The sequence below is a fragment of the Bidens hawaiensis genome, unplaced genomic scaffold (genome assembly GCF_021521415.1).
Source record: "Bidens hawaiensis isolate Kalapana, Puna unplaced genomic scaffold, B.hawaiensis_p1.1 tig00053408_1, whole genome shotgun sequence".
Taxonomy (NCBI): Eukaryota; Viridiplantae; Streptophyta; class Magnoliopsida; order Asterales; family Asteraceae; genus Bidens; species Bidens hawaiensis.
Window position 1 is genome coordinate 23,876 of NW_027499633.1, and position 16,640 is coordinate 40,515.

Genomic DNA, 16,640 nt, shown 5'->3' on the forward strand with positions numbered 1-16,640 from the left:
TTCAAGGTATTGCACATGAGCTCGAGTTTTGAAAAATGACTCACGAGCTGAGCTCAAGCCTTAGAGCTTCTTAGGGGAAGATCGTTTAGGCTTGTTGAGCTTTTATCTTGTCTAGTGTAATTTTATGGTTTAACTCTTTTTAACTTCTATGTGCCAATTTGACATTGACAACCAAGTTCAAACCGGGCTTTGGCTCATTCAAGGTATTGCACATTAGCTTGAGCTTGAAAAATTGACTCACGAGCCAAGCTCGAGCCTAATCAAGTAGAGTTGAGTCAACCTTAGCTAGTACGAGCTCGAAGTCAGCCCACATTTTAAATCAAGTCAGCTTAACTCAAGTCAAAAGTTAAAGCGAGCTGAAAAGTGAACTTGAGTTTGGTTCAACATCAGAAGAGAAATATGAAAAGAAGAGAAAAAACTAAATCCACTTGGTTTAATTCAGTTTCATTGTGATAATTTGAAAAAAACTGTGATTAGAAGATTGAATTTATTTTAGTTGACTGATAACAATTAAAATTCGGGCTTATACCTAATTGAGCTAACCTTGTCTTGTTTACAAAGAGAGCCAATTTCAAGCGAGCTTTTCTCAATTTTTTTTTTTCAAACGAGCTTCAAGCAACGAGCTATTTGAGCATCGTATTCATCAAATATCTTGGAAATTTCATTATCGTTTTGGGGTATAGAGAGATGTGAGAGATTGTTTTTTTCCCGTACTACGAGGAGAAAGAGCCATATAGAGAGATACTGCTTTAAAAATGTGTCTTTAGGCATTTGGGGTTATTTATTAAGCTTTAATTTAATAATCTTTTTTATTTTTATTTAAAATATAAAAAAATTTAGGGTGGTTAAGATAGGTGTTATCTATTGTTTAAATGGTTTTGAGGTGGTAAATGACGATTTTGACATGACGGTGTGAATTTGATGGTGATTAGAGTGCGTTAGATCACTACCCCTCCCCCCCTAAGGATATTCGTTGCGGGTGTGGTAGGAAAGGCGTTAACACCACGATGGCCATCGATGTGGCATGCTTTTTAGAGGATGCCTATGTTTTCGGCGTTAAGCACCACGTTGGAGGGTAGTGTTTGGCGCTATCAGGTTTAGGAGCTATTGCGTTAACGGGTAGAGGGGAAAAAGGGGAGGCGCTATGGTGACGTGGCGGCCGGCTCCAACGTGGACAATGAATAACGCACGTCGGTGTTAACCACAATATACCAAAACCAATAGTATGTGAAAATTTTACAGAGTAAAAAAATAATTTCAAAATTAATTTATCTTATGTCTAACGTTTATTATTTTACATAGTAAAAACTTGATTTTTTAAACTTTGGTTAAGTTTTAATGGTTCACTGGTATATATTTGGCTAACGTTTATAATTTTACATAGTAAAAACTTGATTTGTTCAACTTCGGTTAATTTTTAATGGTTCAATGGTATATATTTGATTATTTGGTTAAGTTGATTCAACTTATAAGTAGACTACTAAATCATCACATATGTGATTGACTTAGTTTGGGATACGCTATGATAGATAGCTCAATGTGCAGAAGTGGCAAGGATATTAACATAACCAAATAAGAGTAACAACAAAATGTTAATGATGGATGATGATTTCCCATTGATGAATTTGTAACAGATGTTTATTATTTGTAACCATTGATGAATGAGATGATTAAATTGAATGATGTTAATGAATGACTTCCACGAATGAATTCATCAGAGATGCTAACATAGGAAACAATCTTAAATAGATGTGACCTTCAACACAATAACCACATACGTTTGCCTTCATATGTGTGTAAATAATAAAGGATGTTATCTCAGCTTCACATTATTTTTCGTAAATTTCATATTAACAGAGTTTGAAATTGCTTATATAATATTTATCTCTTATTCAACTAAACACCCCAAAACTTGCAAATAACCACTAGACATTGGCTTAGAGTCACTTAGGGGTGCGAGCGAGCGATCAAGATCGGCTCGTGAAAAAGCTTGATTGAGCCGAGCTTAAATGAGCCCGAGCTCAAGCCTAAAAGCAGGCTCGTTTAATAAATGACACTCAAGAGCTTAAACAAGCTTGTAATTTTTATATACAATGTCATGAAAAAAATAACTAAATAATATATATTATGTTATATATAAAATTATAATTCAAAACAATATATATAAAAATAATTATAAATATGTAAAAATTAATTCATAAATTGTAAACAAGCCGAGACTTAGTTTGGGATACTCTATTGTGTTTCATTAGCCATTTTTGGTTATCTGTTATATATAAAGTCTGTATCTTTTTTTTTCAATATTCAGTCAAACCTACATTGTTTTCGTTGATTTTATACATTTAAAAAGTTTTCCAATATTTAAATCAGAATATTGCTTTTGCTTATTTGTTATACCAATACGTATTTATTCCTTTTTTTTTTTTGACACTTTTAGTTTTTTCGCGTCTGAAGCTGTGAGTTACTTACTGAGTTCAACGGGTCATGCATAATAATGTTATGACTTCAAGATCAGTGAATGTGGTTTTTAAAAGATTGGGTTTTGCAATTTAAAAAGGAGTAGCGACAGCCTGTTGCTTGCTTGCAATCGTGCATTCTGTTTCGATGTAATCACTATCTTGCTTATCTATCAATATATTTGAACCTTTATTGTTATAAAAAAGAAAAAAATATATATCAGAATCTATGTTTTAAATATATCGTACTTATACATAAATAAATAAAATGAAATTGGATAATGATTAACATTCAATATTAAATTTAAATTTATCTCATCTTGGATTAAATAAAATATATACTTTTCGGTTACGCGTTTTATCAAACCCGAAACTATGAGTTAGAACGCAATAACTTAACAAACCAACTGTACAGGTACAACTAGACCTCTTAAATGACTCGCTCCTTTATCCAATACCTTCCTGCCACATCATCAGGTTACGTGTTCTAACCAATCAGCATGTTACACGTGGAATATTTGTTGGTGTAACTTTTGAAAGTCAACAGCAAATCTCAACCTCTCCAAGTTATAAATCTTCATCTACACCTCCATTGTTTGGCCATCTTTCATCAACAAAGCTTTCGAACACAACAATTAAGGCGTTGTTCTCCGATCTCTGCACACAATCATGGTAATATTAATGTATTATTATCACAGATGCTCTGAATTTATGTGTTAATTCATAATGCAGCATTATTGTATGAATTTCAATTGCATTGTCCTACCGTCGATTGTTTTGATTCGATTAGATCTTAAAACGTAATTATTGCATCGATTTATCGGATTAGGTTTTAAGTATTTCTGAAATTAATTGATCGATTGGTTGAATTAGGAATTGCTTGCTTTTCGAATTAAGTTTAACGCATTGCTGAAATTAGTTGATCGGTTAATCGAATTTGGAATTACGTGCTTATAGAATTAGTTTAATAGATTTTTGAAATCAATTGATCGATTAATCGAATTAGGATTAACACATTGCTGAAATTAATTCATATATTGATCAAGTTAGGAATTACTATTTTTCGAATTAGTTTACTGCATCGATTCATCGAATTAGGCTTAACATATTTCTGGATCAAATTGGTCGATTAATCGAATTAGGTTATTGCATCGATTCATTGAGTTAGCTTATTGCCTTATTGCATTGATTCATCGAATTAGGTTATTGCATCGTAGGATGTGATTGTGTGTGTCTGCAATCGAGCAATGCTGATTCTTTGTATCATTCTTGCAGACAACATCTAGGCGTCTTGCAGATAAGAAGGTGGGGAAATTCGATAAGAACATCACAAGGCGCGGATCTGTGGCCCCGTCATCCACCAAGAAGGGCAATAATTATCCTGTTGGACCTATTATGCTCGGTTTCTTTGTGTTCGTCGTCATTGGATCATGTAAGACGATTAATCACCATTCCGAATCTTAATAATCTTTAATTAAAAGACCAATTCTAATTTGTGGTTTCTTTTGATTATTTTTCAGCTCTGGTTCAGATAATCAGGACGGCTACAACTGGTGGAATGGCTTGAAGATCTAATACAATTTTACTAATGGCTGTATCATTTACTTTGTTACTTTTACAGTTTTACTCTTAGAGAACCATTGTTCCTTGCCAAAGCAACTATTCAAAATATATGAATCTAATTTGCTCATAGAATCTGATATTTTCATTATTAGTCAAGTGTCTTGCAAAACCACTTTAAACAACCATGGTGCCGTGCACGCGTGTAGTCACTCAGAGATCGACTTGCTAAAGCTCAAAGCGCTACATATCTAGCTTGATTACGAGGGCCAGCTTGCCTCGTCTCATTAACACTTAAATGAAGTGGACTTACAAACAAGTCTTTATTTCTCCAGAGTTTACAATTAACATACATAAAATGAAAATACAAAAACTGATGGGGAAACATGATTATGACCAGGAACCTTTAATCAATATCAAGCTACTTCAGTTAACGATGGATGAAAAGCGGTACCAATAACAACCACCCCCATGCGCTCACAATTAGGAACCTTCAACCATTCCTTCTTCAATATATCATAAGTAACCAACCGTCTCTTCGTTCCATATTCTAGACATAACATAATAAATCCGCTGTTGCCCAAACAGGACATCGTGACATGTTTCCCATAAAACTCTAAACTCATTACATTTGGCATTCTGTCAACCTCCTTCCACAAGAGAGTCATCTTCTGAAGCTCCCATACAGAAACACAACTGGCGGCACTCTTTGTCACCAGCCCCACCATCATAATCCTGCCACCACATTCCACTAAGGCAAGGTCCCTCGACAGTGGCGGTTGTGGGACCAGATACTGCTTCCAAACCCTAGACTCCATGTCATATGACACAATCCCGTATGGGTCTGACCTTAAGAAATATATCAACCCATTTGCCGCCACAGTCTTGAACCTTCTTACAGACCCTAATGTAACTGGCACACTGATACAATCCGGCATGCTTCCTAAACATGCCCACTTGTTGATTATGGAATCATAAACTTCATACTTACCATCAGTTGTAACCAACATGATTTGATAACCATAGCCTCCATTATTTGATTTTTTGTTCAACATCATTGCAGCAGCTGGTTGTGCCTCAAATTTTTTTGGTCTTGCGGGTAATTCTTTGAAAGAGTTGGTTAGAGGATTACATATATAAAAGTTTTTAGATTGATTATCATTAAAACAGAGTAGACCACCAGCCGAAGCATCAGGAAAAACGGACATTTTAATTCTAGCAGGCAGCAACTTAGGAATTTTTATGTAGTACCACTTTGTAGAAACGGGATCATACATGGCTCCTGTGTTGCCATTTTGATGATGCATGATGTAAAACCATGGTTGTGGTGGCATAAACTGAGCATATTGAAGTGTGAAAGTGTTGGAATTGAGCAACGAGTTCCAGTTTTGGCAAACAGATCTGAAACGGAAGAATGAGGGTAGTGGAAGTCTTGCAAGTACAATCTCGTGTAACTCTTCTGGAAAGTTTCTCCAGATTTCTTCCTTCAAAGACTTAGAACTTTCGGTTTGTTTTCGGTTCTTTTTGGTTTTCTGTGATCTCGTGGCCTTCATTATGATCTTCTCACAATCGTTTTCACAAAAGCTGTTTTCAAGATTCATAAAACACCATCTGCAAACAAATGTATGAAGAACATGTTATAAAAACAGTTGTTTTGACCTCTGAGTGTTGGCAAATCTAGAGTACTTAAGGATTTAGATCTGAATAAGTTTCGCACTTTCACCATATCCAAACGCTAGAAACTAATTGTGTGCTACATCATACATGAACATGCAAAGTTAAAGATTCGCATTATCAAACACACCCTTATACAATTCGCAGATAGCAGTGCCAATAAGCTAACAATACTGAACAATGAAAACACAATATGGCTACAGATAGGCATTTAAGCTTTGAATCCACTTTTATGTTCAGAACAAAGGCTAATTGACTAGTTCTCATAAGTCAATTGAAAGTACTGCTGCAAACAAACCAAACGTTCGACGGAAAGTTCGTTTATGTTCGTTTGTTTAATAAAAGAACAAACATGAACAAGGAATTTCGTTCGATTAACTAAACGAATGAACACGAACACAGGCCATGTTCGTCCAATTGTGATTGCGAACGTTCAATGATGTGGTCGTTTACACCCGCTTATGTACAACTAAACGAATGAACACAAACATAGGCCATGTTCGTCCAATTGTGATTGCGAACATTCAATAATGTGATCATTTACATTCGTTTATGTTCGTTAAACTTTCATTTGTTTATTTTTGTGCATTAACTGTTTTTACTACTTCTAATGACTCTTCTAACCTTATCATATAGATTTAAGAAAAATTATCAACTATAAAACAAATATACACATGACTATTATGTGATAATCTACAACTAAAATTAACATATAAATATGATGTTAAAAAAAGCACCAACACATACTACTAAAATTAACATATAAATATGATGTTAAAAAAAGCACCAACACATACTCGGTAGCTAGACCGAATCAAATTGTGTTCGTTTGTCTGTGGTCGTCACGAACAAGTTCAATTCCTTAATCGCTTGTCCGATCAAAAGCTTAACGGACGAACATTCACAAGGCCTAATTGATTAGTATCACCGACAATCAAAAACATAACTGAAGACAATATCACTCGATCGGTACTGCCTATCGACACATACACAACAGTAAGTTAAGTAATCACAGTTTAGAAACCCTAATTGAAAACAAACAGTTAGGTAACGTGAAGAGGAAGAGGAAGAAGAACCTGTCGTGGTGGTGAAGTGGCGGCGTTAGCGACGGCAGAACGGTGGTGGTGGTGATGGGAGGAGGAAAACCATGGAGATCTACGAGTTCTTGGAGTTGATGAATAAGCTGCCTGAACATCTAATTAATTAAATCAATCCAACATTCATTACATCAATACAATACAATTCAATTCAATTCAATTCAATTCTCTCCGTGTCTTATTTACACAACACCTTCTTATTTTATTTACAACACTAATATTTTAAAGTTTGTTAGTGGATTACCACATAATCAAAGAATATTATTGGTTGTTTGCCCATGATCATAAAGTAAGTTGTGACTAGGAGTGAAAGTCATGTATGCAAATGGAATTTTTTTTATATTTCGACCATGATTTTGGTTTCAAGATCCAAGAAAATTGTTTGTGAATAGCGCATTCTCATTTGTATTCTAAGATTAAGCCCTATAAATGTAACTGTCTATATGGTATTAGGTGACGTCAGGTTCATAAAAATGTAATTTGGAAACTTCAATTAGTATTTGGTAATAGCCCGTATACAAACCGTAGTGTACCGAATGTCCTGTATAAGACGGTTACGTGAGCATGAAACTGTATTTTTCATTCTAGTTTGATTATCTTCGGTGCGAAGTTTGATTATCTTCAGTGCGAGTTTTACAGTTTTTAACGTATTATAAGTTTCATGTTCAAACTTTAAGAACCCATTCATTGAAATCTCAATATAAACAATTTTGATTTTACTTGTTTAAAGAAATCGAGTTTGCTTTATTCTTATTCTATAATTTATAATATGCAATCTTTTTTACTTACGGTGGGAATGAATATTTGGTTTTTGTTACTTATTTGTCACTTTATTTTGCAAGATAGATTTTTTATTTTCTTACATTGGTTTTTTTTTTAATGACGACAATAACGCTAGAAAGCAAAGACTAGCAAAACGTTAGCGAAGTCTTACGAAGAATAAAACAAAGCAGAACACAAAAATCAACATCAATCTAACCAAGTTGTATTATTTAATTTAGCCATGAATTTGATTCAATTGAAAGAAGACAACTTTATATTCTCCATGTTTTCAAGTGCCTTTTATAAAAAAAACGTGTTTCTTGTCTGTCAAGTCCACAATAAAACCCTAGAAATTAGAGCGCTTTGTATTTTGGACTTGTGATTCAATAATGAAAACCATCCACCAAGGCAAGGTGCCTGTTAACGGAGGTTGAATAAACAAAGTCACTCCACAAACAAAATCATTCCCAAATTGCAGTCGAGGAATCACAGCCAAGAAGATATGATCAATCAACTCTTCATCCACTTATTCCAACCAATCAACTCTTCATCCACTTATTCCATCCTAACACGGAATGTACAATTCACATAATGAACTATCACTCCACTTAGTGTTTTAAGTTTACGTAACACCTAGGAGTGATATTTTAATTGACATTCAACATATGTAATATGACACTTCTGGTAATATTTTTCAGTTTAACACTTAAAGAGAGAGCATACAACTTTTTTATCATGATACTTAACGACTTGCAAATTTGTTTTATGCTAGAAACAGGATGGTGGAGGTGGATTTATCTTCGTACAACAAACTCAACAAAATAAGTGACGCTATTATTTCGTGCTTACCACAATACCACCACTCCTCGTGAATATTAAGTTGATTGGCTTAGGCCTCATATCTAGAAGCCCAAAAAAGAAGAATATGGCCTATATTTCAGCCACGTGAAATTATGAAAGGGTTAAGGAGATATTTAAATGAAAATATTTATCGATTTTAGGGGACTTGAAAATCTTGGACGGCAGAGAGAACTGAATATCGGACGGCTATTGGGAGTTTGAGAGTTATTTTATGTTTTGTTTCTTTAACAGTTTGATTGATTTAGCCACCATGTCTAGCTAAATCAATATTAATTTCAACACTATGGTATTTTGATTTTGATTTAAAACTTATGCGAAATAGTTATGTGATTTGTTTGTTTGTTTTGATTCTTGTGCTTAAGCCCGGTTCCACTCTGATATATTTTATATTGTTAATAAATTTGACCTTATTAATTTTTCTAATAAAGTTCATCAATATTTAAAGCCATAATCAGTTTTTAAGTTTTGGTAAAATGAACAAATGATATTATGTGTTTATCTACGAACTCAAAATCATTATAGAATTAAACAATATAATTAAGCATACCAAACGACATGTGTTTTTTTTATTGTAATCGATACTTTTATCACGCAACCCGAACACCAAGATCTGAACATCGTGAGCTTGGATTAGTGGGTTGGCTCTAATCACTGAACGGCGTGTGGTTAGACATTAGATAGAGTGGATGTCCGAACGGCGTATGGTTAGACATTAGATAGAGTGGATGTCTGAACGGCATGACGTCTAGTATTGATACAAACCGTTCAAGTAAAAAATCATTGCACCATAATTGTTAAGGATCATAAGCTAGAATTGCATCAAGAAATTGCCTTAGTGTTAGAATTAATTTCTAAATATTTGAATTCACGTTTTTATAAAAATTCGTTTTTGTAAATTGTAAGTTTAAATCAAAACCCCATTTTAAAAACAATTGTATCTGCACTCAAATAATTTTGGTATAATCTAGTTAATTTGTATCCCTGGGACATGAACCTTACTTCCACTCATACTATTCTTAGTGCGCCGAGTAGGTTTATTTTTTTGTTGGATTCGACACCCATCAATCACAAATCTTTAACCCAGTGTCAAGAACAAAGGAACATAAACATTAGATAACAAAAAAACTTTAATCTCTAACACAACGAATTCATACCCAAACTAATACGAGAATAACATAACCATACAAGAATCATTTGCTCCATAAAGGCCTAAATTAAAATGAAAACAACATAAATGAGAGAGGACAAGATCAAAGATAATTTTGGTGTGTTCTCTACATTTCTTTCTCTTTTTTACTTTTTCTTACACCATAACACAATCTAAGATTAAATTGTCAAGCCCACAAGCGAGCACTAGCTTCCAAGCCCATCGCCAATTCTAGTAAGCTCCGGCCCAAGACTTCTCAACTTTAACTCACTTGTGTTTAGCTCAAATTAATCCCAGCCTAACCTGACATACAAAAACGCATACAATTACATTAGTACATAAACACCTCAGTATTTTTCCAATATTATTTTTTATTAAATTGAAATATCCATATATTTCAACAAATACTGTATGGGATCTCATCTCTAAATACCATCCCAATATATTTAGGGTACTCGGGTTCGAGTTCTCTTTCTATTTGACGAAGAAGTCAGGTTATTAGTCATCGAAAAATATGTTCAATTTGAAGATTTTTACAACTTTTAACTTATCTCTTTGTATGAAATGGTTTTAAAATAAATCTTGAAATAAATAGGTTTATGTTGATGGATAGTCATAAAACAAAACAAAAAAAAAACAATAAAAAAAAAAGTGAACCAAGTCGTTTTTACATTTCATCCCCACGTGCAGTCGCTAATTATTTAGTGTACAAAATAGAAATTTGTAAATAATTCCTAAAGTAATCGAGATCTTCGAAGTATATTTTCTAATATAACGTTTTATTTGACTATAATACTAGCAAATTCAATTTATAAAAATTAAATGTTTCCTTTACAAGCTTTGTTTTTTTCCTTTCAAAACTACATTTAAATTATTCAGAGCATTCCCAGATGTGAAATTCGTTCATGTTGGTATTACACATGGCGCTTTGAAGAAACACTAAGTAACCCCGGGCAGATTATAGGTAATCTGGGGGCCAAGTAATGTTTCCCACGAAGGTTAGGTCCAGCAGAGTAAGTTGTACTTCAGGGAACCTGCAAAACAGACACCGTAAGCTCGTCACTGAGAAGGGGGGGTTCCTCCTTGTGACCACCCTCCGGCGTGAGAATCAGTCTATATTGCTCTTTGAATATAAAAGTATATGAATACTATAAGAGCAGTTATCAAGTAAGTTATACGAGATAGTAGATGATCTTACCATTCCAAGATATTGGAGTATTTATAGCCGAAGGTAGGTTTTCTAGAAGGTACAGCCGGCTGAATAGTATTCCTGTTCAACCAACAGTGGATTACGCACAGGCCATACTGGTTGGTGGGTAGGTTACAGCCAACAGTAATAAAGTCGGCTGCACTATTCCACCAACTGTAGACCATGCACGTCCCACTGACTGTGGATTGTACGCAGGCCATGCTGGTTGGTGAATAGGTTACGGCCAACAGTAATACTATTCCACCAACTGTAGGCTGCGCCTGCTCCACAGTGAGGGTTGGTGAGTAGGCAGCGGCTAATAGTGACAAACAGTACTAGAGGGTGCTCCTCCTCGCACTGTTGTCGGTGAGCTGTCACCCTGTGATTGGCTCATGGGCTGTTCTGGTCAGATCGTCTGTCCTATCCATACCTTGGTAGGTATGGTACAAAAGATCTTTCAGAATCAGACTGGCTCATTTGGGCGGGATTGTTCCCGCCTTGCTCATGCCTTCATGTGACTGCTGAAGTAGCTAGTCTTGTACGTGTAGCCCTGCTGTCTGCGGGTAGCCTTCCCTGATGGCTTGTATCCGCAACTGCGGGAACAGGCGGGGTACTTCACCATTGGGAGGCTTTCCCTGCGTGTACAGCTTGCGTACTGCGCGTAAGATTCTATGAGCATGGTGGGTCCTGCGGGAGCAGATGGCCTTTGCGCAGACAACCCTGTTCAAGGTGAGTCTTGCGGGACCAACTGGTCTCTGCTGGGACCTACCTCTTCAAGTCCCCCCAGTCCAATGTTCTTCTCATGCGTGTTTAATAAAGTGAGGTGAACTTTTGGACTTAAGCAAAGGGTTTTGAAAAGGGTTTTGTAAGGTTTTCCATGGGAAGTCCTTGTCACTTGCAGAAATGCCCGAGTTTCCTGCTTGGTCTTTGGGTATGATGCGGGTAGGTCTGTAACCTCCTCGCAAGTCAGGAGCATTGAGTCCCAGTTGTATGTATTTTCCATGAGGTTTTGGTAGTTTCGAACATAGTGATCAATTATGTTAAGACCACCAATTCCATCTTGGAGCTTCAAACAACGTAGTTCTCGACGCTCCCGCTATGCGGGGATGTTATTTCCGTTTCCGCAAGCATTGCCCAGAAGATCCTTCTTGGTTTCAATTCCCAGCGGAGCGCTAGGTATGTGAAGGGTTTTGCCTTAACACTGTACCTGCGCTCGTCTTACGGTTACTTTACTTCCAAGGTATTCCTGGCGTTAATTCCCTGCGGGTGCTAGGTATGTGAAGGATTTTGCCTTTACACTGTACCCGCACCCGTCTTATAGTTACTTGGTTGCCGAGGAATATTTGGCTTCAATTCCCTGCGGGTGCTAGGTATGTGAAGGGTTTCGCCTTAACACTGTACCCGCATCCGTCTTACGGTTACTTGTTTGCCAAGGTAAGGGGGGATTTTCCCGCTTACTTTTTAATATTTTCGAATTTTGAATTTTGAAATTCGAAGAGTTGGTGAAAAGATAAGAACAGTCCAAACCTCTGAAACGTCGTGCGACAGTTTCTTCTGACTGTGTCAGGACGTGCAGGAAGTTATGGTGACGTGACAGAACATGGTCATTCCAGTCGTTTTTTCAGGCGCGTGGGCGTGATTTTTCAGGCGCGTGGCCGCGAAATTACTGGCACACGTCCTTTCAACAGCTGTTGCCAGCCTGCTTTTTGCCACGTGTCATAGTTTCATTGCACCTTTGATTTCTCTCTCCTCCGCATTAAATTCACCGCATTAATTGCGATTACTATATAAAGGGGGAGAGAGTTATCTGTAATTCACACTTTCACCTTTCTTCTTCTTCTTAGTGATTTCTGGCAAATACTCCCCTTTTCAGGCAAGCATTTTCCCGAAATCACTTTCTTCTTTCCACCATGTCTTCTCATGATACTGATGATCAGAAGACTGCTGGCGAGTGCCAGTGTTCTCTTCCTGTCGATCTGTACCAGTATATCGTCAGGAAGTTCATGCTCGAGTCTCTCGAGCCTGAGTTTCCTGAACCCCACCATACTGTGTACGATGCCCCTAGTGGCAAGATCGGGGTTTATGCTGCATTCTTTGTCTACGGAAACCTTAGGTTTCCGTTGACAAAGTTTGTGTACCGTGTCCTGGAGAGGCACGGTGTGCACCTGACAGAGGTGCACCCCATGGCCATTGCCAAGGTCCGGCACTTTGAGTGGGTGTGCCGGATACTGGGCCTTGAGCCCTTTGTTGACCGTCTGATGACCTTCTACACTTGGAGGTGCATCCAGGGGTGGTACACTCTTACAACCCGTATAAAGGGTTTAAAGATTTGTACCACCGAGCGGAGTCTTCGCTCATGGAGAAGAGAGTTCTTCTTCATATCCGCTCGCGCCGTCCCCATCGCCATGAAGTTTAAGAATGGCCAGGCGCTTCCGAACCTTCCCGCCCTTAACTACGAGGAGGCGGAATGGTTTTCGAAGATATCCCGGGTCCAGTCCCCGGTTTTCCGTTTTCCGGAGTCGGCGATGGTGATGCTGGGGATGAGCCGGGTGTGGAAGGCGGCGAATGCGGATAAGGTTCCGATCGTCCTTGAATATGGTTCGAACTCTACCCCTTATGGTATGTCTTGTTTCTTTTTTGCTGACTACGATTTTTTCTAACTTTCTTGTTGATTTCAGAGGGTAACGATCTTCAGTCGCTCCTGAATCCGCGGGAGGAAGATGGTCCTGCGCGGATGGGTACTCGTGCTCTGGACGAGAACGAGTTGCCCATCCTCGAGCAGACTGCGGGTCGGTTCGTGGAGGTTTACCCGCCAGGCCAAGAGATCCTGAGCCACCGACGGCCAGGTAAGCCTATCTTCTACCCTGAACCTCTCAAAGCTGTGCCTGCTGCTGGAGTTCATGACATTTCTTCTTCTGAGGAATCTGCAGAAGGTCCTCCACTGGTGCGGAAGAGAAAGGCTGCCGTCGCCAAGGGCAAGGAGAAGGTGGCCTCTACGGCCGACCCGGTAGTCCTATCTGACTCGGAGTCAGATAATGCAGAGGTGGCGGGGAAGCCCGGTGGTGAAGAGACCACCGCTCCGGAGGCTGCAGGTGTCACCTCCGAGGAGGCAGCGGCAACGACGGTTACCGGTGTCAAGAGGCCGGCTCCATCGGGTTCGCCCCCGCTCGTCCGTGCGTTCAAGCTCAAGAAACCCCGTAAGTACCCCCATAATTCTTGTCTAGATTTGTTGTTTAAAATAAATTTTTCTAACACTTTTGCTTATGTAGGTGTGGATGTTGACGCATTCCAGGGTGGAGTTGGAGCAAGTATTCCCCCGCCAATGACGGTAGGCTCGGTCAGCCTTCCCGAGGCATCGACCCAGGCGTCTACGCCTGCTTCCGCTGGTTCCAGCCTTCCTGAGGCTGTTCCAGCTGAGAAGGTGTCTCCGCCGGCCGTGAGTGCAATTTTTACAGCATCTTTCACGGAGCCGGCGGTTACTGTTGCTGAGGAGGTGGCGCCAACCATGGCTACCACAGCGGCTGCCACTATACCTGCGCCACCGGCACCGACGGCCGGACCTTCAGGTATGCGCCAGGCTTCCCGCCGATCTATGCCACCTTCCCGTCTGCCTGACCTGTTGGATGGATTTCCTTTAGGTTCAGGTGATGGGTTTGGCGGCTATCGGCCTGTTATTGACCCTACAGGTACGTAGGGTTCCTTTTCCTTTACATATTTTTATCATCTTTTCCTAACTGCCTTTGTTTCTTTTGCAGTGTCGGATTCCAATGAAGTGTATGTTCCAAGATGGAACATACGCCGAGGAACAACCCTTCGCACCCCTGTGGAGTGCGTGGACTGGGCTCGCCACGCTGCTCCTCATGGTGCGTTGGGGGAAGCCATGGCTAGCTACCAAGAGGGTAGGCTAACCAATGAGCTTCGGGTTCTCCAGGCCCGAACGCAGCCCCGCGTCGAGCTGCTTTGTCGTGAAAACGACAAGTTAAAAGCAGCTCGCGCCAAAGATATATCTGAAGCGCGGGCTCTTCGGGAGGAGAACCGGCAGTTGGCCGCTGCCGCAGCCGAGAAGGAGAATGCATTCAAGGCCCTTGAGGTTGAAGTCCAGGCGCGACTCGAGGCCCGCTCCAAGGCTGCCCAAGCTGTGAATGAACAGCTTCGGCTGGCCAAGGAGACTGCGCGAAACTCAACTGAGAGGGCTGCCAAGGCTGAAGCTGTTGCTGAGCCACTTCGCGAAGAGAATGAGCAGCTTAAATGCAAATTAAAGGCTCTTCAGCATGCTCATGACGCCTTGGCAATGGAAGATGCCAAGAAGCTGCAGGAGATCCTTGACCAGAGGGGGGTGCTTGACCGTACTGAAAGGAAACTCAAAAGCGTCGAAGAAGCTGCCGCCAAGGAAGTTCAACTTGCCAACCTTGATAAAAGCGGAGCCGAACGTGCTTGTAAAGAAAGTCAAGCTACCCTCCAATGGTTGCTTCGAGAAGCGTTGCCTCAGGTATCCTCTTTTTCTTTACGCTTTCTGCTCGTAATTAGAAAATGTTCTAACTTTACTCTTTTGTAGGTTGTGCGTCAGGTCCTTTCAGAGACCTCTTATGACGATGCGATGAGCGCGGCCCTCAACGCTTCTCATGAGGATGGGCAGAAGACTGGCTTCCTGCTTGGTCTAGGGTTTGCTGAGAGAGGCTTTCCGCCCTCCAACTTCCCTTTATTCAATGTTAACACTGAAGCTGCTTATGACCAAGCTGTGAACCAGTACGCTGCCTTCCCGCATCCAGTGGTGGAGAAGGTGAATGAAGCTGCTGCTGCTGATGATGGGCTAAACATCCTTAAGGCTTTCCTTGGGCAGCCGCGCTCTGATGGTGCTGGCCCAAGCGGAGGTGGCCCTGAAGCCTGATCCTGAAGATCCCTTCCCGCTGGTAGGATAGACTTAGCTTTGTATAGATTTCTTTTAGGCGGGTAGTTACCCAGCCATTCTTGTAAATGATTGTGAAATATTAATCTCTTTGCGTATAAGATTGTTATTTCCTTCCTTGGGTTCTTTGCTTTATAAACTTATGACTTGCATACTTAGTTTAAATTAGCAATTTCCCAAGTGTTTAGAATAAGAACCTTTGAACGTGGTTGATGATGGGTTAAAGTTTCGCCTCCTCCTTCGTGATTGTGCGGGTAAAACCGTCACTTGCACTTGGTAGGATGGCAAACCTTTACCCTCTATCCGACCTGCGTGTAGGTTTTTCAAAATTTCTAAGGCATTAAGTTAAACCTTTGAACGTGGTTGATAATGGACTAAAGTTTTTGCTCCCTCTTTCGTGATTGTGCGGGTGTAACCGTCACTTGCACTTAGAAGGATGGCTTTAACTTTAGACCTATATCTGACCTGCGTGTAGGTTTTTCTTATCCTTTTTTATGTGTTCATAAGTTAACCTTTTAACGTGGTAGATGGTAAGTTAAGTTTGGCTTCCTTGAATGTGATTGTGCGGGTAAGACCGTCACTTGCACTTACAAGGATGGCTAAACTTTACCTACATCTGACCTGCGTGTAGGTTTTCCTTAGAACTTTAACATTTTGGCGTTGTGTTTATGCGGGTATTGCCGCCTTCCACACGCAACTACTTCTTCCTGTAAGGGAAGTTCATAGGTTACAAGCTATCAATACATCATGAAAGGAGAATCATTTCCATTAGAAGTGGCTCTAGGCCTTTTCTTTACAAGTTGGAATTGATCTACATATAACATTTGCGTAATTGAGCTCCATTCCATGTTCTAGGGATGGGAGTGCCATCGAGCCTTTCGAGCCGGTACGCGCCCTTTCCCAGAACCTCTTTGATAATGTATGGCCCTTCCCAAATCGGGGCCAACTTTCCTGGGCGTTGTTGGTTCGAAGCCTCGTTGTTACGCAG

The 16,640-nt window shown here is 39.6% G+C and overlaps 2 protein-coding genes across 2 annotated transcripts; one reads left to right on the forward strand and one right to left on the reverse strand.

The window, feature by feature from the left end:
* The first annotated feature begins 3,051 nt into the window (after positions 1-3,051).
* LOC143600123 (uncharacterized) lies at positions 3,052-4,130 on the forward strand. Its single transcript, XM_077077902.1, has 3 exons — positions 3,052-3,128; positions 3,732-3,888; positions 3,977-4,130. Exons 1-3 carry the CDS (start codon positions 3,126-3,128, stop codon positions 4,021-4,023), a joined length of 207 nt encoding a protein of 68 aa, XP_076934017.1. The 5' UTR covers positions 3,052-3,125; the 3' UTR covers positions 4,024-4,130.
* A 224-nt stretch (positions 4,131-4,354) lies between these two features.
* Positions 4,355-6,885, reverse strand: LOC143600124 (F-box only protein 6-like). Its single transcript, XM_077077903.1, has 2 exons — positions 6,767-6,885; positions 4,355-5,627 (listed from the first exon to the last, which is right to left on the reverse strand). The coding sequence occupies exons 1-2, from the start codon at positions 6,883-6,885 to the stop codon at positions 4,433-4,435; spliced, it is 1,314 nt and encodes a 437-aa protein (XP_076934018.1). The 3' UTR covers positions 4,355-4,432.
* Between the last annotated feature and the right edge of the window lie 9,755 nt (positions 6,886-16,640).

Excerpts from the sequence above, each read along its gene's own strand:
- LOC143600123 (XM_077077902.1), top strand. Across the intron at positions 3,889-3,976 it reads GTTCGTCGTCATTGGATCAT|CTCTGGTTCAGATAATCAGG; the intron begins GTAAGACGATTA and ends ATTATTTTTCAG.
- LOC143600124 (XM_077077903.1), bottom strand. The coding sequence starts at position 6,885 with ATGTTCAGGCAGCTTATTCATCAACTCCAAGAACTCGTAGATCTCCAT. Across the intron at positions 5,628-6,766 it reads CCACTTCACCACCACGACAG|ATGGTGTTTTATGAATCTTG; the intron begins GTTCTTCTTCCT and ends ATTTGTTTGCAG.